The sequence below is a fragment of the Echeneis naucrates genome, chromosome 23 (assembly GCF_900963305.1).
Source record: "Echeneis naucrates chromosome 23, fEcheNa1.1, whole genome shotgun sequence".
Taxonomy (NCBI): Eukaryota; Metazoa; Chordata; class Actinopteri; order Carangiformes; family Echeneidae; genus Echeneis; species Echeneis naucrates.
Window position 1 is genome coordinate 12,347,057 of NC_042533.1, and position 22,939 is coordinate 12,369,995.

Below are 22,939 nucleotides of genomic sequence, written 5' to 3' on the forward strand. Positions count from 1 at the left end.
CTCTCGTCCTCCCTTCTCTCCCCTCATCTCTCTTCTCAGTTGGGTTAGGTGTGCTGTTAACTCCAGTAGAGTTCATACCTTGGTCTTCCGAGATGTCCTGGACTCAAGGCTTTGTCCTTTCTTTGCTTACCACCCTCCTCATCCTCACCTGTGAGTATCATGTGTGGGTGGGTGGGGAAAGGATGGGGGTATGTCAGGGTTTTCCAACCTCAGGGGAGATAAACAGCAGAGTTTTATGAAGCTCTCATATGAGCTGTCATCTTTTTAAAATGACAAGTAATATTTATTATGATTCTGATTTTACTGCTGGACTTCAATTTGTCCTCTGGCCTTTTCTTACAACTGTCAGTTTATTTGTTAAGATTGTTAAGATTTGTAATTGTTATTGCAATTATTTAACCTTGAGATGTTGTGATAAATGATTTTCACATGGGGGTAAATTTGTCTCAAAATAAATTATCATTGGGCCATGATAGATTTAATTTTTTTCAGCATCAAAGTTTTAAATAAAGTTTCCAAAGATAAGGAACGTAATGTAACAGGAATGTAATGAAAGCAAATTTGGTTTGGACACCCATTTCCTAAAGTTTTTTTTTTTTTTTACTTTCTAAGCAAAGTAGCGTTTAGTTCTGTTTAGTTGAAAGTTTGGACTTAGTGGGGTTGTTGGCTCAGTTCTGTAAAAGCTGTTTATTAGGTTAACAGTTAATACATGTTTGTTTCTCTGCTTTCCACTTACTTTCAGTAACTTTTTAAGTAACGAGAGATAGACTTGACACTAAAAGGGAAGAGCTACTGATTTATTGAGTTTGACCTGGTGTCACTTCAGAGTCAATGTTAATAGATTTGTACTGAGCACATCTACCACAGTGCATAAAGTTTACAAAGGTAATTTTGCAAGGGTGTGATTTTCGATAATTATGGATAATTATGTTTGAGGCTATTTTGATTCTGGTCCTTTCTGCTACATTAATAATTTATAAAGGAACAATTGAGGCTCAGGTAATGTTGCATACACTGGTGGAAACTTAAATTCTGCTTTAATTCTAATCCTATTTCAATTTTGAGTGAAATTGTCATGTATTTTTGTCTATAGTCATGTTTGTAGCATTACATAATAATAATAATTACCCATATCTTGATTTCTACTTCAGACTGTCATCTGGTGCCTGTGCAGATTTTGAGATCAACCCATTAGATATTCAGGATTTTTGTGTAAGATCTGTGATTTAATGTTGTCCGTTCATCCTCAGTTACCAGTGTGGTGGAAAACGCAGCCGTACAGGACGATTCAAAACCAGCTAATCCAAAAGGTGACACCTATTCGACACAGTTAACTACCTCGTATAACTTTTGCTGCACATGTCCTACTTATGTGACCTTGAACTTGTGACCTCTGACCCTCAGGTGCAGCCCAGCAGGTCTTCATGCCTGCATCAGATGCCTCCAACTTCTTCAAACGCCGCAATCGCCGTTCAACCCGATACTATGAGCTTGTAGGTAAGGTTCACTAAGTGCTTTTCCATTGGAAGACTCTTTCTCTTAGCTGTTTTGAGCTTTAGATAACTGTTCCCCTTTGAGCAAATTCTACAGAGAAGGTCTCCTAAATGCATGCGTTTTCATACAGATATTTAACATGGAGTATGGATGTGATTTCTTTAAAATGGTGAATTCACACCTGACTCCCAAGATTAATTCAAGCAGCATGTCTACTCAGACGGTTTTTTTTTTTTAAATCTGAGAGTCCATGTGTCATCTCTCCAGAAGGAGCTGTGGTAAAATGTTGGGTCTGTGGTTAGAGGACTGGGGGCAGACAGCTGTATTTATTTAAGATCAGAGGTACGTGTGCTTGGTTTGCCTGAGTGGCTGATGTGGTTGCGTCTTAAATGTGGCCTGTTTTGCCTCCGGCCTAAACTGTGTATGTCAACCTGTGGGGGAATGTTGGCTGATTGGTTTACGCTTAAATTCTGAAGAAGATAAAGTCTGAGGATTTCCATGCAAGCTGGGAAAGCTCAAGAGAAAAACAGGGACAGAGTAGTGGAAAATCAGGCAGGTGCTGTTCTATACCGTAGCAGCAGCTCATGGACACGGACGGACCCGGACCCACACACACACACACACACACACACACACACACACACAGGCTGCAGAAGGAGTCACAGGGCAGTATGGAGCAGTCTCTCCCTCTCTCAGTCTCTGCACAATAAGTTCATTCTTCCACTCCCAGCCATTAGCACAGTAACTGTCATCACACATTTAACCAAAAGAACAAACAAAACTTATCATCAGAATATTTTCCGGCGCTATTTTCATGAAGTAAAACAGATTCATGCACTAATATAACTTAGATGAAAGCATGGAAATGGAAAAACCGCCAACAATTTCTGTAATGTCACTGAAAAACATTTTTGTAAATTTCACTCCTTTTATTGGAAAACCCACCAGAAGCACCCGATCAGTCCTCCAGAGTAAAACAATCCATCCTCAGAACACCAAACAGGATCTTGGCTTTGAAAAAACAGACTCACATTCCTGGAAAAAAAGTTGATTATGTCCTTTGCTAATCCAATTCATTCAAACCTGAAAGGGCAGCTCTGAGTGTGTGCAAAGGACTGTGAATATTTCTTTTTTACAGGAAAACTGATGGTGATGAGCTAAGACAGAAACACAAGGAGCAATTGAGTCTGAGCATAAGATAGAAAAACCATTATTAAGATTATTCCAAGAGAAAAGATCCCATTGGCCACCATTATTATAGTATTATATTAAGACAACAAACAAATCCAATATATACAATCCTGCAACATTGGTTATATATTTTATTGCTTTGTAAAGAGGAGAGGATCATCAGCAGCGCTGAATTCCCAGGTTACAGTTAGGTACAGGGAGACAGAGACTTTTCCAAATGTCATGAAGGAACATCTCTATAACCCAGACATCGAACTGCTGGCTGTAGGAATGCGCCCGTATTATCTACCAAGGGAGTTCACATACACCATTGTTATCACTGTTTACATCCCCCCATCAGCTGATGCAGCGGTAGCCTGTGAAGTCATCAGCTCCACCGCTGCCAAACTACCGACTGAACACCCAGATGCATTCATGTTGTATATTTTATTCCCTATGTGTAATGCTGCTGTGACACTGCAATTTCCCAGTCTGGGATAAATAAAGTATCTATCTATCTATCTATCAAAAATATGACAAGCCATCCAGCAGATGATGTGATGTACAGGAAAGTAGTGCAACAATGGACTGACACAGAGAAAGGGCCAATGAGAATACTTGCTATCTGACAAGTCATTTCCCACATGAGGATGGTGAAGGCGCCATGATTCCTACAGCGCAGCAAGGAAACAACTCATTGGTCTGTTTAGAGGGGAAAACAAGTTTGCAGAGTAGAAGCAGGTCTGTATGATCGCATGAAACGGGGTAACGCAATCCCTACCCGTACGAGCCAGGTGTAACTCCGGTGAAAGGGAGGGAAAAACACAGACACGGTAGTAATGTCTCATACAGTGGCTGCTCTATCCTGCACCTGTAGCAGGGAGGGTTAGTTGTTTACACAAATATCTAACAAGTTACACTAAGTAGTCGAGTTAGCAACCAGACCCAGTATACACTCATGTAATCATGTAATTAACCTGAGTATTCTCAGACAACACAGTTATTATCAGCTATAAATTATTCCCTCAATGACGGTGAGGTTGGTATTGTTTTCCCCTGTGTCACTGCGATTGCATCACAGCCATAGACTTAAACATGCCTTCTATCTGATGACCATCCATTGGCAAAAAGAAATCAGATTGTATTGAAGTCTAACTGAAAATGGCCCTACTTCTTCCCTGACTTCTATATTGGCTGAGTAAATATTTCCTTTAAGGGTTTATGATCTCAATCTCTAGTTTCAAGTTTTCTTTAAAACAGGATGTTAGATTTTAAAATGAAGAGGAAGTGGAGCAGGGGATGTATCAGGGCGGGGCTAAGGTGTGATTGACAGACTGTACTGCACACGTTGACCTGCCTGATGCCGGATAGAATAAAGAGCAGGTCAGATCTTTGGGAGCGGTTGTAGATCCAACCAACAAATGCTCATGAGCTATTTGCTTAATAACATAGTAATAACAATTTAATACGCATGGAGTACATTGAGCCAATTGGAAGAATTGCAAAGTCCTTAAGAGGACTTTCATGTTCATGCAGTCATGTTAGAAGCTCTGTGAGGACGTACTTAGATGCAGCATTGCCTTGAGCTGGTTGTGAGCCATGACACTAATATCAGGTTGTTAAAGGAGGAAACAGCAGCGGCCGCTTCTGCTTCGTCCATCAGTATCATGAGTGGGTGTGTACAGATCTGTCTCTCGCTCTCCACAGTTGAGCAGAGGTTAAAGATCAAAGCAAATGAGCAGAGGAGGGAGTACAACGAGGAGCAGAGGAACGAGTACGAGAACTACGCCGAGGAGGATCGGAATGGTAAGACCTGGATGCTTTCACAACAAACAAGATCCTGCATCAAGCTCTAACGCAAATTAGTCTTGGCCTTAGGTGCTCCTTGTAAAAAACCTCACGGTGTACTTAAAAATCATTCGGCATGAGAGGGCTACACATGGAGGAAAGAGAGTTTTCGTTTGTGTCTTGAATGAACTTCTCTGTGAACCGCAGCAGAATGCCTGAGTCTCCACACCAATCCAAAGTGTTCTTTAGTGGTTGGCCCCAAGCTGACAATCTTCCCTGCGGTTCTACGTCTGCTCTGATATAGTGGCAGTGACATTTTCTAAACTGAGAAGTGCTAAACATAAAGATGCGACCGGGTTCTATATATCAGATAGTGTTTTGGGTGATTTGGTTGTATGACTTATTGTAAAGAAGCACAACCAGTCCAGACACGTCATTTCACATAATGGGAGAGTGTCAAAGCCTTTACTCTTAATTACTCTTACTGTTGCATTTATCCAAATTACATTACTGCACTAATCCAACAAACTCAATTGTTTTCAGCATGAAGGATACATAGCTAATGTTAGCATTAAAAGGTGTTTACATACCAATCTAGAGGAAATGTATGATTGGCATCAAATGTCTTTGGCCTTTCCCGCCACTTTCCAATAGTGAGTCACTTCAGAAGTTTCACCTGAGCTTTTTTTTTTTTTCCTTTTTAATCCAGAGATACATGAGAGATCAAGGGAGACAAATGAGCAGGTGCGGGAGTATCACTACGATGGCCTCTATCCTCGCTACTACTGGTCCCACTGAGCGCGCTCTGTTGCGTGGCGGGCCACCAGAAGGCTACGCCTCTCATTGGAGCAGAAGTGATGCTGCCAGCAACTTAAAGAAAGGTGATACCTCCAGAAGAATTGATCACCATGTCATACTTTAATCCATGATAGTATTTTCTCTTGCTTCCTTCTAATACAACTGTGCGATGTATATTGGTGTCAAAGTTTATATTGTAAGCTAAATGTTATCATATAAAACCGAGGCTTCATCTTTTGCATGTCTGTTTTCACTTCCTGTTCCTTGTACATACACGCTACAAAATAAATCAAGGTCTTATATAAAGAGTTGACTTATTTTGTCAGAGGGGGGCTGTAACTTTTATGTTTGCGAAGAGGTTGACTTCCTTTCTTTACTTCAAAATTACAAATAAAGATGAGTTTATCTGACTCGTGTGTTTTAACTTGAGCTAGCCCTGCCTGGTATTTGGAGTATTTAACAGGCAGGAGGGGGAGTGGAATAAAACAGAAGACGAGGCGACCTGCAGAAGTCGTCAGGCTGAAATGAAGCCCACATTCCAGAGTGGAAATATTAGACACAAGGCCATGTGGACTGGTGTGGTGGCAGGGTGGATTTGAGCGAACGCCACCTGGCCTTAGCAGTTGTGGTGGCATGTTCGAGGCTTTTCATAACTCAACACAGGAAACTGATTCAGCCATTATCGTAAACGTTCTCTTTATATCAAACTCTCACTAATTTCTCACTAATTACACAAAGTACCTTTACTAGTGTAAAACCTGCCAGGATTACTGTGTAATCACACAAATGTGGGTTTTCAGTCTTTCTGAATATTTCCTTTTAGACTCAGTCTCCTACTTGCTTCATATTGTGTTTTTGTCCCTTAATTGATGCATTTCTCTCTAAAGTCCCTGAACGCTGAAGTGCAAATGTGTGTCTGTTAAAAAACAAAAAATGAAATAATTGCATACTGTATAATATAATGTTTCTACACCTTACGTTGTTCATAGCTATACTGTGGCACCACTTAAAGTTTTCTGCTGATTAAGCTCAATTTTCCTACAGAATATGCGGTGGAACTATTTCATTTTGGCCTTATGGCCCCTCATCCAGAATCAGTGATCAGCTCTTTTCTCTTGTGTTTTTCTGCTGCAAACTGAATATAAACCATTTCACATAAAATCTTAAAAAAAAAAAAAAAAAAAAAAAAAACATTACTTTAATCAACTCATCTCTAAGACATTTAAATATCCCTGATCAACGTTACATCGGAGCTTAAAAACATTATTTGTGTACATGTAGAAACACACAAGATAAAACCTAAATAAGCAGTGAAGAAGATGAAGGTGGCATCATTTCATGCTGTTGAGGAACTTGCCGTGTTCCTCTCCTCGAGGCAGAAGAAGCTCTCCACCAATCTTTGGTCCCATTTTCTCCTGCAATAAAGCATCAGGTACGACATCAGCTGTCTTCCACAGAAATGAAATGTGGATTTTCTTTTTTAAATATGAGGACATTTTCCATTTTACCTTTAGCATCCCGTCACGCTCCCATTTGAACAGCCCACAGTTACTGAAATGGTAAAACATTGGTAATTATTGGAGAGAGCAAATATTTATTATCCTCCTGTTTGGAATACACCTCACACATTAGGTCAAAGTTTCCATGACATCTGGAGAGGAGCAGATAAGACGTCTTACCTGCAGTGTTTGTGTGGTAGCCTGTCCAGAGCAATGGCTCTCTGTCCACATTGACATTTGAAGAAGCGTTTGACAGCGTCATGCCACCGCAAATTGTGATTCTCTGCCACACAGCGATCCGCAGGCTTAAAGTAGGTGTAGCTACACTGCAGGCAGGGAAACGTGACATAGAAACATTTTCAGTGACTGCTGCCAAAATAAGATTTCCTTTACTTACCTATTTTTTCTTGACATTGACAGAAAATGGTGAAGTAGAGTTTAAAAGGCTTAAAGACTACCAATGATGACTTTGACAACAGACAACAGACTAATGACAATGTAGATAAGAATAAATTATATTTAGATATAAATATACGCAGTTTCCTGATATGGAGACATTGGCAATTTTGTACATTTGTTAAGTCAAGAAATTTTATTTCTAGAGCTTGACACAATAGGTGGAGGATTCAACAAGCCTCCATGAATATAGTAAATAGCTGGAACTATATTGTTAACTAGGAACTCAATGTGTTCCTTGTTCAACAACCTTTTGGTACAACTAGTTCTTCAATTGGAACTGCTCTGATGATGGGTGACACTTGTGACTCATGACAAACCCTCCTGAGCAAAGGAGACTCTTGCCCAAAGCCCAGCTGTTGATCATCCCTCCCATGCTCTTTTTAGATCAACATTAGCTTAAGATAAATTATTTGATGATTTCTTTAATTATCATCACATACAGTTGTTTCCTGAAGTTGCTCAGTACCTTTTTACAGGTGACGGCGCGACACTTCATCTCTCTGATTCCCTTCATCTTCTCTTCCATCTGCTCCTTCTTCACCAGAGCCTCAAAGTATCGTTCTTGCAGCTGGTACTCTGCCTGCGAGGGAGACAGACACACAGACACGCACACAGACACGCACACAGACACACAGACACACACACAACTTCCTTTAATTCACACATACTTCATAAAGTTTGGATGTACAAATTAGCTGGAGAAAAGGTGGGCCAGAAAAAACATGAGCAGAAGCGTAATGTGGCTGGTCGTACCGCCTGTAGCACTGCTCCATGGCGAGATTTGGCGTTGAGGATCTTCTGGAAGTCCTCAGACTGAATGTAGTTCAGCAGATCTCGCTTCTTCTTCTGAGCTGGCTCCTCATCATCGTTACCCAATGCCTCACCTGCACAGGATAAAAGGTAGGAAGTGATTCAGTACATGTAGAATTGAAAGCGACTGAGGATATTTTTTGGCCATCTTATGCCATGTAGCAGTAGAGACAGACAAGTAGGAAATGTTCCTTAGTTTGACTCCCAGCTAACTGAGAGTCAAACTCAGGACTCACTGCTTGGTGCATTACAGCCCATGTGTTATGTACCCTAACCATCCAGCTGTCAGGCTCCTCAGGAACTACTTTCTCAAAGACATGCAACCAATCAAAATACCTCTATTCTAACTGATAATAATACTATACCCACAATATGTTGTAGTTGCTACAAATATTATCATTTTATATTTTTAAAAATGTTACTTAGGGTAATACAAAAAAGAAAACATGTACCCTCGGGTGAGGTTAGATTCTTCTCCACCCGGTTGCTGATCTCACTGCTGTCATTCCTCTTCCTCTTCACAGCGTTGGGGTCTTCTTTTTCCAGGCCTTTCCCTTTGGCTCTCAGCTTCTTCAGGGCAGCCATCTTGGCAGCGGACAGGCCGAGGGCGCTGGGTGAAGGAGTTGCACGAGGGCTGTTCTCAAAGAAGATGATGTCGTCACCCTCAGAGAACCCTCGGCCAAGGGTCGGCGCTGGGGGGCTTTGGGTGGATTTGGGTACCTCAGAAGCTGCTCTTGGGGATGTGAGACCCTCTTGGCCCTGTAAGGATGACAGCCCGGGTTTAGGCCCGGTGGAGTTCTGCAGCACCCTTTTCTGGATCTCGTCCATCCTCCGTCGACGGTTCTCCAGGAGCTCCTGCTGCTTCTTTTTCTGCTGTTTCAGCAGATCTGATGCTGAGATGGATTGAACTGGAGCTCCAGTCACATCTTTGGAGACTGAGGATGGACAATAGGTTCATCAGAGGAATATTTACCAGTTAACACAAGGTTCCCAATCTGGAGCCATTCACGGCTGCAGAGATTGCATTTGTAATTCCAATCCTTTTTTTTTTTTTTTTTTTTTTAATGAATTTACCACAGACAGTCGGAACTAAGAGAAGTTGAGAGATCTTTCCAGGTTCTGTACCTGATTGGCTGCCCTGAGCTAAATGCCTCTTCAGCTGCAGAGCTCCCGGCGTTGGAATCAACATCAGGCTCTTGAATTCATTTGAGCAACCTGAAACTTCACCAGACTGCAAGGCTGTGCAACAAAAAAAAAAAAAATCACAAACACACACAGATACTCACATTACACAGAATGTTAAATATACAGTACAGGCCACACACACCTTCTCATTCAAATGAATAAGAAAGTGTGTCCAAAGTTTTGACATACATACTATATGTATGTCAAATTTTTCTTGATATGCTGATATGCTTTGCACAAAAACAACCATGCACACACATCTGGTGAACACAAAGACAAAGGAGGGACTTTGCAAACCTGACCAGTAACCGCGGACATGTTTGTATGTGTTTTGCTCTTTGCATACATTTCTTACCGAGCCTCTTGGCCTGGTTGGCCAGCTGAGCTGAGCCTTTCACAAACAGATTATCCAGGGTTTTCTGGGTAGGTTTGTTGGGTTTGGTAGCTGTTCTGTAAAACAAAGAGCTGTTATTGCTAATGTCCATCGGCTAAGTCACACTTAGAGCTCTACACCAACGCACACTGTGGAAATGCAAACAGAGCTCAAGCCAGAATCCAGACTAGCTGTGATTTGTGAGGTGCTGCACTTTCTACACAGGTGCCTTTAAAAAAAGCTGATTAACATCACTCACAGCGACGCAGCACAGGCAGCTGAGGAAACGCCGCCGTAGTAGAAGCCGTCCTGACATAGACGTTCTCTCAAGCCGCCACTGCTGCCCTTCCCTTTCACCCTGTTGGGAGCCTTTCCAGAGAATGAGGACTGCAGCTCTGCCCTCTTTGAGCTCATCTTCTTATACTGGGCCTTAACATGATACTGGCAGAACTGGCACTCGTACTGTAAACAAGCACATACAAGGAAGACCAATGTGTTGTTAATTCAGGAGAAGGATGACTAAACAGATGCTGCAAATATGGATGACACATTTATAGAGGGCGAGCCCACCAAGTTGACAATTTGAGAGCAGGGGTCTCCATTCTTCTTCATGGCTTTGCAGGTGCTGTAGTCCTGAGCTTCACCCATCAGGAGCACTTTCTGTGGGTGATCCACCGTCAAGCTGACCTTCACACATTCAACACAAACACAAATTTTTATTTTCAGAGGGGACTCGAGAACAAGCAAATATCAACCGAAGCTGAAAGTAAAGATGGAACAACAACAACAAAAAAAAAAAAAATTCCTGTTTATTGGTTCTTTTATTCCCAGGTCTCTGAGACTGACTTTAACAACTTCAGTAGCTCCATTAAATTTATTACCCAAGTATAAAATTGTCAGACATGTAATGTTTTTGTGTTTTGCGTCTGTTATCTGTGTACTCAAATTTTTTGTTGTAGGTTTCAGAAACATGGTCATTTTTTTCACAGTTCTCAGAGGTTTTGAGGACAAACAAAAATCTAAATTGCAGGCTACAATCACTTGTTGCAGTCCTGATTAAAACTAAATCAGAGAATTTCAGTGATTTAAATTCTTAAAAAAGATGACAAGGCTTAACAACAACAGTCAGAAAAGTGTGTCTGGGTTCACTTCCAGCCCGTCTGGGCCAGTTGACAGAATAGTTCAAATTTTAAAAAAATGGCTTCCCAGACAAGAGTTGAAGATACCAATAAAGCTGGATTTAATTTGTTGGTGGGAAACACAAAGTTCCTACTGAAATAAACAGAGACCACACTGTGACCGCTTCTGTACCCGCCCTCTGTGGGTGGCAAGTGTGTGGGTGTGTATGTGGTGTAAAACTAGGAACCCTTTCTCGACACTTTCTCCTCTTTAACAGTCAGTCATGCAACCCTGACACCAGTGACTTGGCTGGCTGTTTTCACTCAAACCACCACTCTGTCTGCAGCTTTCAGTAATGTGGCTTCAGTATCCAGAAAGAAAAAAAAAAAAAACCTTAAAACACATTCAGTAAAATTTAAATAAATCACCAGTGTCGCTTCAACCGAAAACTTAATTCTAACAACAGCGACAGCAAAAAACACCAATCTGGACTGGAAATACACAAAGTGGTGAAGTTTAGCTGTTTTTAGCATCACTTAGAAAATAATGAATGAAGACAGGCAGCGACTTTACTGGTGCTCAAAACTGCTGTCTTTGATTATAGTTCAACTAAACTGTAATTTGGTTCGAGTGTAGTTTTAGAATCAAGTCTTATAGTTACCAGACAGCCTAACACCACAGCTGTCCAGATGTTGTGTCTCAGTAAAGGTTGTCAGGTCTACGTACATTTTAAAGCTTATCACACAAGAGCTAATTGGCAGCACAGCTGTTAATGCTGTTGCCCCACAACAGGAAGGTTGCGGGTTTGGTTCCCGGGCAGCTTACCCCCCACCGTCCAAAGGCATGTGTCTTTAGGTTAATTGGTCACTCTAAATAGTCCATAGGTCTGTGAGTGTGAGTGGTTGTTGGTCTCTGTCCGTCTCTGTGTGTTGTCCCTGTGATGGACTGGTGACCTGTCCAGGGTGACCCCACCCTCACCCAATGTGAGTTGGGATTGGCTCCAGCACAGCCCAGAAACGGTAGAAGATGAATGAATGAATGAACGAACAAAGAGATAATCTTGGTATCAAAATATCATTTGCCTGATGGGTTTTAAAACTGAATAAAGAGTGGAAATCCTGTAACACTGAGCTGATGAGAGACTGAAACCATGACACTCCAGTCCAGACTGTCCACTCACCCCGTCATATCCGTCCTTCTGCTTCATGGGGTTGGGGTTGAGGAGCCCAATAACAGTGCCTGGATCGGTCTTCCAGTGCTCTTTGTGGACTTCACCAAACAGCAACAGAGACACAAAAACTTCTAGGTTATGAAGGTCATTCAGCTTCCAGATGCTGAAGGTTTTCCCCTGTGGAGAAGAAGTGCTCAGTCAGGACGGTGACAGAAATTGTTTTAATTAAAAGCTAAAGCTGCTATTTCTGGGACCTGGTTTCATCTTGTATGTGATGAAATAACGTGTGAATATTGCAAATTTTAATTTAAAGATATAAAAAGCATAAGCATAGCATATGCAAAAAAAAAAAAAAAAAGTAAAAAAATTCAACGTTAGAATAATGTGATTTATACGTGTTGACAGTTACAGTCCATACTGGGAGGTTTGATCATAGACATACACTGCTGCTGCTTTGTGGTGTGGTCTTCTTGACCAACACTGCGAACGTCACCCAGTCGCTGTCCTCCAGTTTCTCCCGAGCCAAACACTCTGGCACCTGTGACAGGCAGATGAGACGGCGGTCAGCCATCTTGCGGTCCATCTCACTGGACGAAACTCGTGGTTTTCTGAAATTTGAGCATAAGAAAAACAAGAGCCTGTGAGTATTCTGCGCGTGGGCAGATCCAGGCAGCGGGCTAGAAGGGTAGTGGGGGACCCATCACAACCAGCTGCCTGTCTGCTGACATTTGAACCGGCCATCTCCCTCCTCAACAAATCCTCTTAGTCCCCCATCCCCCCTAATGACACTTGATTTTGTATTGTACGTATCATTGTGTATATATCATTTTTAAATTTCCTTTCATACATTCAGACAAATTCCTGTGTATGTTGTAAATCTGGCGAATAAAGTGATTCTGACTCTGATAAGCATGGATTCAATTGGAAGAGACTAGATTTGTGTGTGCACAGGTCAATCACATCATGTCTGTGTCCTGACCTGAGCCGTAGGCCTGAGTACTTCTCAACAGCTACATCTTTAGGAGCTGGAGGAAGGGAGGAAGGTTTAGGCTGTCCTGCTGGTGCAGGTCTGGTGTGGGAGGCTGGAGGTGAACGCAGAGGATTGGAAACACAACTGCTGCTTTCTTCTGGCTGGAATGAGCTTCCTATCTTTATCTCCACCAGTGGTCCTCTGTTTTCTAAGTGAAGAAAGCCCTCTAAGTTAAGTCTTTACACACCATCACACGTGTTTGTGAACATACTGTGTGAAGATGTGTTTTACCTAGTGATGTGCTGGGTTTGGGTTGGTGAGCTACTCTGGGTTTGTGTTTGAAGGTATCGGCGTTATTCAGCTGGTCAAGAAAGTCTGAGGACTCCTGGAGCTTCCCACCTCCTCTGACTGGAGTGGATGAAGATGCCGCAGCTACCAGAAGATGAGAAAAACAGCACAATCAGCTTCGGCTACCCTTACGCTGTCATGTTTATTTTGTATTCCATGTGTAAAGTTGAACAACAAAATGTTCACCTGCTTGTGTCTTGGTCCTCTGTGAGGCAGCTGCTGGTATGGCCTGGGTCACGTTCGAGGTCGGCTGTCTGGGAGGTGTTGGTTTGGGGTTCACTGGTTTAGGACCAGCTGATCTTCCTGCAGTCCTGACTGGAGTGGATGGTGGAGTGGAAACCTTCTGACTTGCCTGCAGTTGCTGCTGCAACCTCTGCATCTGTTTCTGCATCTGCCTGAGCTCCTCTGAGGAGATAAGAGATGAACCATTGTTGAACACAGAGGAGCAGGCAACACTGAACAGAAATAAATTACACTGTACATGGATCAGAACTGAGCAGCACAGTGGCATAGTGGTTAGCGTTGTTGCCCCACAACAAGAAGAGAAGAGAAGAGAGTTTGAAAGTTTTCCCTGTGGCTGCATGGGTTTCCTCTGGGTACTCCGACTCTGTCCTCTCACTGTCCAAAGACATCATGTTTGGGTTAATTAGTGACTCTAAATTGTCCGTAGGTCTGAGTGTGAGTGGTTGTCGGTCTCTGTCTGTATCTGTGTGTTGGCCCTGTGATGGACTGGTAACCTGTACAGGGTGTACTCTGCCTTTGCTCAGTGTGAGCTGCGATTGGCGACCCAGAAACAGATAAGCAGTAGAAGATGACACAAACACACAAACACACAAAAAACGCAAACCTTGTAAATCCTCCTTGGACCGGTTCAGGCTCTCGCTGGCTTCTCCTCTAGTGTCTTTCTCTTCTTTTTCAATGTCATCCACATCTCCAAAGAGATCTGACACTGTGTCCTCTGCCACATCTTGCCCTTCCTCATCAGTGCCCTCGGTATACTCCTCCTCATTGTTGTCATCATCAAACAGGCCGTCTAAATCATCCACCTGCTCTTCTCCAGCGCCTTCACTCTCTGCTAGCAGTGCTGTCAAAATCTCCAGATCATCCTCACCTGTGAAGATTATTAGTTTAAAGCTGTGTTCCTGTTCAATATTAAAGATTATGTTTGAAATCTTCTGATACTTACTATCCATCTTTTATGATGTCAGAGGTGAGGCAGGTTTCAGATAATCTGGTGATCTGGAGAGAAGCAGTATGACAGTTGGAGTTGAGGAAAGATTAATCCAACAGCTCTTTTGTTTGAAATTATTTCATCTTTAGAAAAAACACGTTTCCCTGGACGGACTAAACTGAGACAAATTGAATGAAAAGGTTTGGTGGTAAGTGATGCCATTTCATGCGCAACAGTGAATAGTTCGCACTAGTAGGAGAAGAAGTTAGCGCCTTCCTGTTTTCTAGTGTTTCACACAAACTTTGTGCTGGATGAAGTAAGACAAACTCATAATACACCGACCAATGAAAGTCATAATTTCTTTAAACTACTTTACGCCCAGTCAACATTGATTGGTGTGTTTTCTTAGAGAAATGACATGCACATTGAACTGACCAGCCAGCCATCAGTGTTACAAACTGTTGTTGTAACCAACCATGATCAGCTCCATTCAAACTAGCAAACATTTAAAATTGGAAATCATTGTTGCTAACGTGGTCACATTAATATAGTTTCTTTTGTGTGTGTGTGTGTATATATATATATATTTATTTATTTGAAGCTAACCTTATTCCTCACAGATGATGAAACGCCACACTTACCGCAGAAATAAGTTGTTGAGTTTTGGGTCCTTTTTCTGACTCGAATGTAACCTCAATTGAATTTCTAAGCTCGTCCTCTCGGCAGTCTTAACTTCCAGTAACAAACATTACGGGTAGTTTTATATCATATTTTCAGGTATATTTGAGGAGAAAGACACATTATTGTCAGTCTTACCTCAGAGCGAGGGAAATCTGAACTGGCGCTAAACGGAGGACCCGCTCTGTTGTCAAAGATTTGTTAGCTATCCAAGGATTTGCCTAATTGAAACTAAGAGTTACTTATGTCGCAACGTCGCTTTTTATCCAAAGCCTTAAGTATAAATACCTTAAGTAAATATTCTTGAGAAGTAAAATATTTTATTCAATAAAAAAAATCTTTTGCGCGCTAATATGCTATACATTTTGTCCAAGGCAAACTCAGGGGTCTAAAGGGTTTGTTTACGAGACTTGGGCTTCTGGGCCGCGAAATGTTTTTGCCCTGAGTTTTGCCTCCCAGGAGAGTCCCGGGCAGGACATAAAAAGTGGACATGTCCGGGGAAAAGAGGACGTTTGGTCTGCCAAATTAATGTTCAGCCGCCTCTCTCTTCATCCAGATAAGCGAAGGAGCTTGCTAGCTAGCATGGCGGAGGGTTCGCGTAAGAAGGCAAAAACCGATATTTTCTATGCAGAATGAGGAGAGGAGTTTTTATTTACCTCAGTGAAAGACACGTGTGTGTATGTGTGTGTGTGTGTGTGTGTGGCATACATACATTCAGTATTTATTTAAAAATGTTTTCAAAACGGCTGTGTTCTATTGCCAGTTTCTGAAACTCGTTCACTGCAGATGTCTATATGCATAAATACCATCTGTCCACTAGATGGCACTGTAACAGTGAAACCTCGTTACTGTTTTTATTTTCTGTATCTTCAATGTATGTATAAACTTTTTATTTTTCATGTCAATTAATTACAGTCATATCTTGGCTGCATCTATTTGATTGTTGGACCATAGTGTGTGTAATTCAAATACGGGCAAATAAAAGGCCTACATTTGGAAGTACAATGCTAGCTGACTTTTTTACTTAATAATTCAATAGGTAGAACTTGGACTGAAAAAGGTTGCCTCCCTGGTCTTAACTACCAGTAGAGGTTTGGACAGATCTCAGCTGGATCTCAGCTTAATATTAAAACTATAGCCTTTAACAATCAATTCATGACTTAGTAACCCAGGGGGGCATATGCCGGCATATACCACGTGAAAAAACGTAGACAGGAATTTGTAAATGTCTTTTTATTGATAGAATTACAGAGGAGGCCATCATAAACCACTTGAATGCCAAATAAACTTGTTGACGAACCCTGAACATAAACATTACATATAAAGGCTATCAGGTTAAATAATGTGAGTTATAATTTTCAGGTCATAATATAATTTTCATCATCTGCAGAGTGAAAATAATATATATATTCATATTAAAGTGTCCACTTTGTGCATGTTGTTTCCATATCAACACCAAAACCCCATTTATGAGCTAAAATATCCTTTTCCAAGAAAAAAATTTAATTTATTTTAATTTGAAAAAATCAAACAAAAAGCCTTCAGCAAACAACTTGCTAAACAAATGTACAACAACTTGCAAAGGCTCAACTTTGGTTGATTATTTACTTGGTGTTGGGCAGACAGCACGAAATTGAAATCTTTTAAAAAGGTTCATGCATTTCAGTTTCAGTTTGAGGAATTTTATCAGCAGCTTTGTTTTCATTCATCACAGCAAAAGTGTGCCAGCGGGCCCAGACTCAAACCTACAAGAAGACATAGCAGTATTTTACTTGTACTCCGAATGTTTCAGAGTGGTTTTCAGTGGTGTCTTCTTCCTGTGCAGATATGTGTGCCCATTGTATATTGGATATTAGTGATGTTGGAGGAATTCTGCTAAGTGTTGTGGATCAGAGTGGGTTTACAGGTCAAAGCAAAGGAAGACTCAGATTAAGGTGCTAATGCTGCTGCTGTTGTCATATGGGACTTATGATGATGGAGGTTTAATTGATGCAGTCCATGATGTGGATCTGCAGGGAGTCCAGGTCTGGCAGTATCTCGTTGCACTTGGGACAGGCATGTTCGGGAATGTTGCCCTGGTGCTGCCAATCAGTTCCTGCAAGTAAGAGACACTGATCACAACCTGAACTCACTCCTTAGGTAGTTAATTTATACTGAACTAAGAATCTGTTGTTCCACCTAGACTGAGTTCCAAATGTCAATCGAAAATGCTGATATGTGTTATGGCTTAATAAGCCTGGACAGGTGACGGTTCTCTGTCAGGCTAAGCTTAGGGCAAAAAAAACTATTGTACCTCTTCCAACCAGAGTTGCTCCAGCTCCAAGTTGGTTCCCTTCCCGTGACATATGTCTTCTCTGCATCTCGTTCAGTGATCGCCTGCAGAGAGAGACAAGGGAAGGAGCTGCATTAAAGTGGAGCCTCACTGATAGGTAAGGTCACGGTATGTGACTTTCCCCGACCTACACACGTTCAGTCTTCTATCTTTTTCCATACCGGCCCAGTGAGTCCATCTCCTCTTGTAGTTGGGTGTTTTGCCTCTTTACAAAGTTCAGCTGAGCAACCAAACGCTCCTTCTCCTCATGGAGTTTCTCCCTTGCTGCCCGTTCAGCATAGAAATCTGAGGAATAAACCTCCGCCTGCACAACAAAGGAGCACAATGACCACCAGGAAACTGAAAGGAGCCATATAAGCTGTGAGTGCTCAACATCGCATCTTAGCATTTGCACACAGACCTGAGCCTGGAACACAGAGATGGTCTCCAGCTCCTTCTCTTTCTGGAAAATCTCCACCTTCATGTCATCAATCTTGGTCTGTTTTACAGCCAGTGCTTCTTCAGCGGCTGTCAGCCGATCCTGCAGGTCGTCCACCACGTCTTTCTGCACCAGCTCAGCCTGCAGCACCAGGGAGCAAACATAAAGAAAGGCTGCAGCTCATGTGTAATAGTCTAAAACCTAGGCTTTGCCAGGGGCTTGAGACATTATTTCCACCAAAAGCCAGACAATAGCCAAAGCCCCCCCGAAGAGGGCTTCCTGTGAACAGTGACTTCACAATCACCCCTAAAAGACGTTTCACTCAATTGTCGTCACTTTCTAATTATGTTGATTTTTTTCCTTATTAAATTCACCTTGAAGTGAAGAGACATTTCAGTCAGACCTGAATACCCAATGATGTTTATTTTTTATTTGGATGGAATCAGAAAATGTTGTACTTCTACTACATAGAGTTACCTCTCTCTTCTTGTTCTCCTCTTTGAGCTCATTGTAGTCTTCAAACAGTTTGGTATAGGCATCCTTGAGTTGGGCCAGGGTGTTTCTGTGGGGGAAGATGGAAGGGAATAATCAGTGACACAGTGTGTGTGTGTGTGTCTAAATATAGGCATCACTTGGAAAAAGACAAACATTGACTTGGGGGCTAGTGGGATTTCCAATGAGTGGATGTCATATTTCCTGTGTGCAATACATGGAAGTCGCTGAAATATTTACAATGACTCAGCGCTTCCCTTTTTGTTTTGAGCCAAATGAGATGTGATTCAAATCACCACACAACCTGCTAATGTCTGTGTGTACTAAGAGTGTGCGCCCTCTGACCTCTCCTCCCCGGCCTTTTTCTGCTCCATCTGGCTCTGGGCCTGCATGCTGTCCAGTTGGAGCTTCAGCCGGTCGTTCTCTGACTGAACAGCCTGTTTCTCCACTAGCTGAGCCTTCAGGGTCGCCACGTCCTGCTCCACATCTCGGCATCTAGATACAACAAAAGATGGATCAAAGTTGAGTAATTCCCTTTCTGCATTCCCTGTATTGTTTCGTTGTCTTCATTATTGCATAGTTAACATGTTAAAAGGGAGTCTTGAGCTTTAGATATCTGGTGTGCATGTATGGACATAACCTGTCCTGCAGGTTTCTCTTCATTCCTTCTGCTTCATCCAGCTTGCTCTGGGCTTGCTGCAGCTCTTTAAACAGTGTAATCATCTGAGACTTCAGATTCTCCACCTCAGATGCTGCCTGAATATTTGGATAATAATAGACACTTCCTATCAGTGAGAGCATATCCAGCTTCAGTTCAACCTCAAAAACTGCAGCAACGAGTTCAATTTCCACATTTCACTTCTACCTTATCCTCTTTCTCAGCATCCTCCTTGCTCTTTGCCTCTGGCTCAGTCTGTGTTGATTCTTCAACATCACTCTTTATTTGCTCCAACTCTCTAATTCTGTTGTATAAAAGGTGTAAAAAAATAACTACACAGAAAAGAGTTCTAAAGATGAAGTGGCATTACTGAAAATACAAACAAACAATAAACACACATATGGGGAACCATTCCCTTTCGTCTACCTGGCAGCAGCATCTTGCAGCTCCATCTGCAGCTGATCAGCCCGCTGAGTCTCGTTTCTCAGCGACTGAAGCAACTGGCTCACCGTCCCCTCCTTGCTGTCCTGCCGGGACGCTGTCATGCTCAGGTCCAGACGTCTGCTGCGCTCTGTGCCGCACACTTCGTTCACCCCATCAACGCCTCCGTCCTGGGAAGAAAAAACACCTAGTTGGACGCTAATGTTCAGAGAATGAAACTGTTCACTAAAAATCGGATCTTGATTTTTGTGATACTACTTTAGTTGCTTGAAACAGCATTATTTCAGTAGAGATCCTTTGGTGTTGAATGAATAAAAGAAAAATTCTAAGGGCAACAATGATTGTGCTGTTCTAATTTCTCTCAACACGTGTGTTTGTCTGTGGGTGTTGCTCCTCACCGAGACCCTGATGACCTCAATGAAGTCATCGTCTAGAGAGTTCTGGTCTGCCTTCAGCTGCAGCTCAGAGTTCATGGCCACCAGGTCGTTCTTTTCTGCCTGCAGGCGAGCAACCTGGGCTCGCAGGGCATCCAACTCTGCAGCCTGACTGGATGCTGTTGCCTGGATGTGACATCACACGTCACCAGAGCAGAACATTACGTTGTCTTTGTGTTCATTTGGTTATAATGCAATTTGAAAGAGTTACAGAATCAATTACAAAGTGGGACACAGTTTAGTAACGACAATTCACAACAAATAGGAATATAGAACTGGCTTACCTTGGCTCCTCCTGCCTTTCCCTCCTCCTCCAGTTTCCTACTGAGTTCCAGGTTTTGCTGGGCCAGCACATCCATGCGGACACGAGCCTCCTCCAACTTGTTCTCAAGGAAGTCCCGCTCCTTTCGCTGGTTCTCACGCCATGCAGACAGACCCTCAAACGGTCCTTCATTGTGAGGTTGGTTTGCCGCAGGGCCTCTGAGACCAAGAGAGGATTTGAATGAATGCAAATTGTAATAGTCATTACAAGTCATTTGCCAAACTGTCACGTTTTCTCTGCTTCCTCTTCTTCTCTTGGCTTTTTATGTCCCCATACAATTAGTCTGTAGCCGTCCCGTGCTGAAACATCACCCTTATCACCGCTGTCAGCAAAACATTCCCAGACCTTCGACCCATTAAAGCATGACTATTCCTGATAAGCCTGTCAACCCTGAAGCCAGTCCCCAGACCAGACAGCTACTCACCCTTCAGGTCTCGGTTCTCCTGGATGAGGATGTTCATCTGCTGCAGGGTTTCCTCCAGCGTACCATACTGACCAGGAGAGCGAGAGATGTCACCGTTCATCACAGGGCCTCCAGATGCCATGATGCTATGGAGCAAGACGGGAAGACAGTCAGAGAGTTTGGAGCTTGTTGGTGCTTTGAGTATTAACATAATGGCGTTGTTGACCCAGAAACTACCAGGGAAAAGACTACAGGAGCAGAACTAAGTTCTCCCAGTTTATTTCATATCATTTGGAAAGAGCATTTTGATAGATAAGATAGATTGATATACATAGGCCATACACATTAAACTACTTTTCACCAACTACAAAGGCTTTTTTAGCATTTGATTTAAATAATATAATTTGTTTTCCTTTGACTTTTTTTTTTATTATTATAATTATTACAAACTGGGGTATTCTTGTAGTCTGAGGACAACGTGGACTGACTCAAACCGTTTTGGTTCTTCTAGACTTCGGCAAACAACTATTATCCAATCAGAGCACAAAACAAACGGCTCAATGTTGACATCACCAGCTGACTCGGTGATTCAGCACGTAGCATGACAGACAGCGCAGGAAAGGAAATGTTCCCAGGTCACATGATAATTCATTACAGCTCGGTAACAGAGAGATCTGGTGTTTATTTCTGTTTCAGCGTTGTTCTCATGGAGATAGGGCGGTTAAACTGCAACTGTGCTCAACAGTGAAGATTAAAGGAATAAAACCTTCCTCACCAACGCAGGCTCAGTCTTTCTGTAGTAAAGCCAACAGTAACGTGGTGGGATTCGGCTGTTTCTGCGTTACTTTCGCTTTCCTCAGATGGGCCCATCCCCTGAGTTCACTCTTAGTTACAGATACGAAAAGTTACCAGCAACTTACACAACGCGGATCCGCTCGATGCCCCAAACCGAAGTGCGTCACAGCGGACGCCCAACAAGTCTGAAGGCTTTGACTCACCTGCCGTAACCTGCCGGAGCTCCACGCAGCCTGGACGTCCGCCTGGCTAACACATGGGAACACACGGACACACGACAAAGTGGCCCCGACAACCTTGTGCTGTTGTTTCTGTAGTGCAGCGACGTCAAGTCATGTGCGGAAACGGCGCACTTCCGGCGTCTGCTTTCAAAAATAAAACACCGTCAAAGCCCTGAAACAACAACAAAAAACCTCGTTAAACTTAATAAATAAAACAATTTCGTATATTTACATATATTTAAAAGGATTTTTTATATAAAGGATTTACTGTTCCTTTCCCAAGCTTTAGTTTGTCGCTATTGACGTGATATCATTGGCTGACTGAAACGAAAAAACCGCTTTACTGACATTACAAACAGCACATAAAAGCAATAATGAGATGAAAAATAATTGTTTGGCCAACTATGTGAAACTTCTTTTTGACTTCATTCTGTCGTATTGACTTGAGTGATAAGATGAGCATATATATTAGTTATTGATTCCACACAATATCAGGCAAAGAGAAAGAAAAGGTCGAATGTTTAATATCAAAGTTGCTAATGCTTGTATTGACTTAGCTTTAGTAACATTCATCTGGCGTATTTGTTATTATCATAATAAAAACAGTAAAATCTAAAAACAATGCAAAATGACATCCTGACTACATGTGAAAATCAATATAATCAATATGGCTATCACATGAGTTGGTTAAAAAAAAAAAAAAAAAAAGGTCACTGTCCTTAAACTGTTGTTTACGGCTCTATCGTTTGTTTTTAGTCTTATTTTTTAGCCTGCTTTGGGGTTTTACTTTGAAACGTCCACCCGCCTCTTTTCCTGTCTCCTGCGGCCTGATTACCGAACTGCTGTGGCCCATACTGAGGCTTTTATTTCCTCGAAGTGACGTCACAGAGCCGGAACAGATTTGATCGTGACGCTCAGCCGCGTGCGCCGGAGCAGCTGCTGGAGGAAGATCCATCCGCATGCTTTACACATCAACAGGAGCCTGACAGCCGGGGAGGGGGGCGGGGCCAGATGACAGCTGTCAGCGGGAATTCCCTTCTGGTGACACTTTGCGTTTAGAGACGAGAGAGGAATCACCGGAGTTTCCTAAACCGCCCACACGTTTCTATTTGGGTGACTGTACGGGGAAAAAATAAGAATATAACAATAATCCTGATGTCATATCTGTCGAAAGACACACACACACACACACACACACACACACACACACACACACACACACACACAATGCACAGTAATCCATATTTAAGGTTTCAGGTTCGAAGTATTTCTTTACTGTAACAGCGAGCTTTTCGATGAATATGAAACAACACAGCAGGTGTTTGACTGTGTCACGTAAAAACAAACAAAAAAAATCTAAATAGCTGTTGATGCTAATTTCCAGTAGATG

At 42.3% G+C, this 22,939-nt stretch overlaps 3 protein-coding genes across 3 annotated transcripts; 1 reads left to right on the plus strand and 2 right to left on the minus strand.

Annotated features, from left to right (window-relative positions):
* Positions 1 to 31: 31 nt before the first annotated feature.
* Positions 32 to 5,651, plus strand: ucmaa (upper zone of growth plate and cartilage matrix associated a). The gene is made up of 5 exons (XM_029495259.1): positions 32 to 150; positions 1,251 to 1,310; positions 1,405 to 1,497; positions 4,372 to 4,470; positions 5,162 to 5,651. Exons 1-5 carry the CDS (start codon positions 93 to 95, stop codon positions 5,248 to 5,250), a joined length of 399 nt encoding a protein of 132 aa, XP_029351119.1. The 5' UTR covers positions 32 to 92; the 3' UTR covers positions 5,251 to 5,651.
* An 835-nt stretch (positions 5,652 to 6,486) lies between these two features.
* On the minus strand, positions 6,487 to 15,164 carry mcm10 (minichromosome maintenance 10 replication initiation factor). The gene is made up of 18 exons (XM_029495451.1): positions 14,997 to 15,164; positions 14,371 to 14,423; positions 14,032 to 14,295; positions 13,371 to 13,589; positions 13,128 to 13,268; positions 12,846 to 13,044; positions 12,309 to 12,474; positions 11,876 to 12,043; positions 10,147 to 10,263; positions 9,836 to 10,038; positions 9,559 to 9,653; positions 9,144 to 9,257; positions 8,471 to 8,953; positions 7,962 to 8,092; positions 7,675 to 7,788; positions 6,930 to 7,075; positions 6,759 to 6,801; positions 6,487 to 6,665 (listed from the first exon to the last, which is right to left on the minus strand). The coding sequence occupies exons 2-18, from the start codon at positions 14,375 to 14,377 to the stop codon at positions 6,582 to 6,584; spliced, it is 2,694 nt and encodes an 897-aa protein (XP_029351311.1). The 5' UTR covers positions 14,378 to 14,423; positions 14,997 to 15,164; the 3' UTR covers positions 6,487 to 6,581.
* A 1,093-nt stretch (positions 15,165 to 16,257) lies between these two features.
* optn (optineurin) lies at positions 16,258 to 21,663 on the minus strand. Its single transcript, XM_029495258.1, is given in 14 exon segments — positions 16,258 to 17,128; positions 17,327 to 17,409; positions 17,527 to 17,669; positions 17,766 to 17,924; positions 18,261 to 18,345; positions 18,621 to 18,770; positions 18,916 to 19,031; positions 19,141 to 19,237; positions 19,360 to 19,544; positions 19,773 to 19,934; positions 20,093 to 20,253; positions 20,256 to 20,288; positions 20,555 to 20,679; positions 21,532 to 21,663. Coding segments are annotated over 13 exon segments (1,608 nt in total). The 5' UTR covers positions 20,676 to 20,679; positions 21,532 to 21,663; the 3' UTR covers positions 16,258 to 17,015.
* Between the last annotated feature and the right edge of the window lie 1,276 nt (positions 21,664 to 22,939).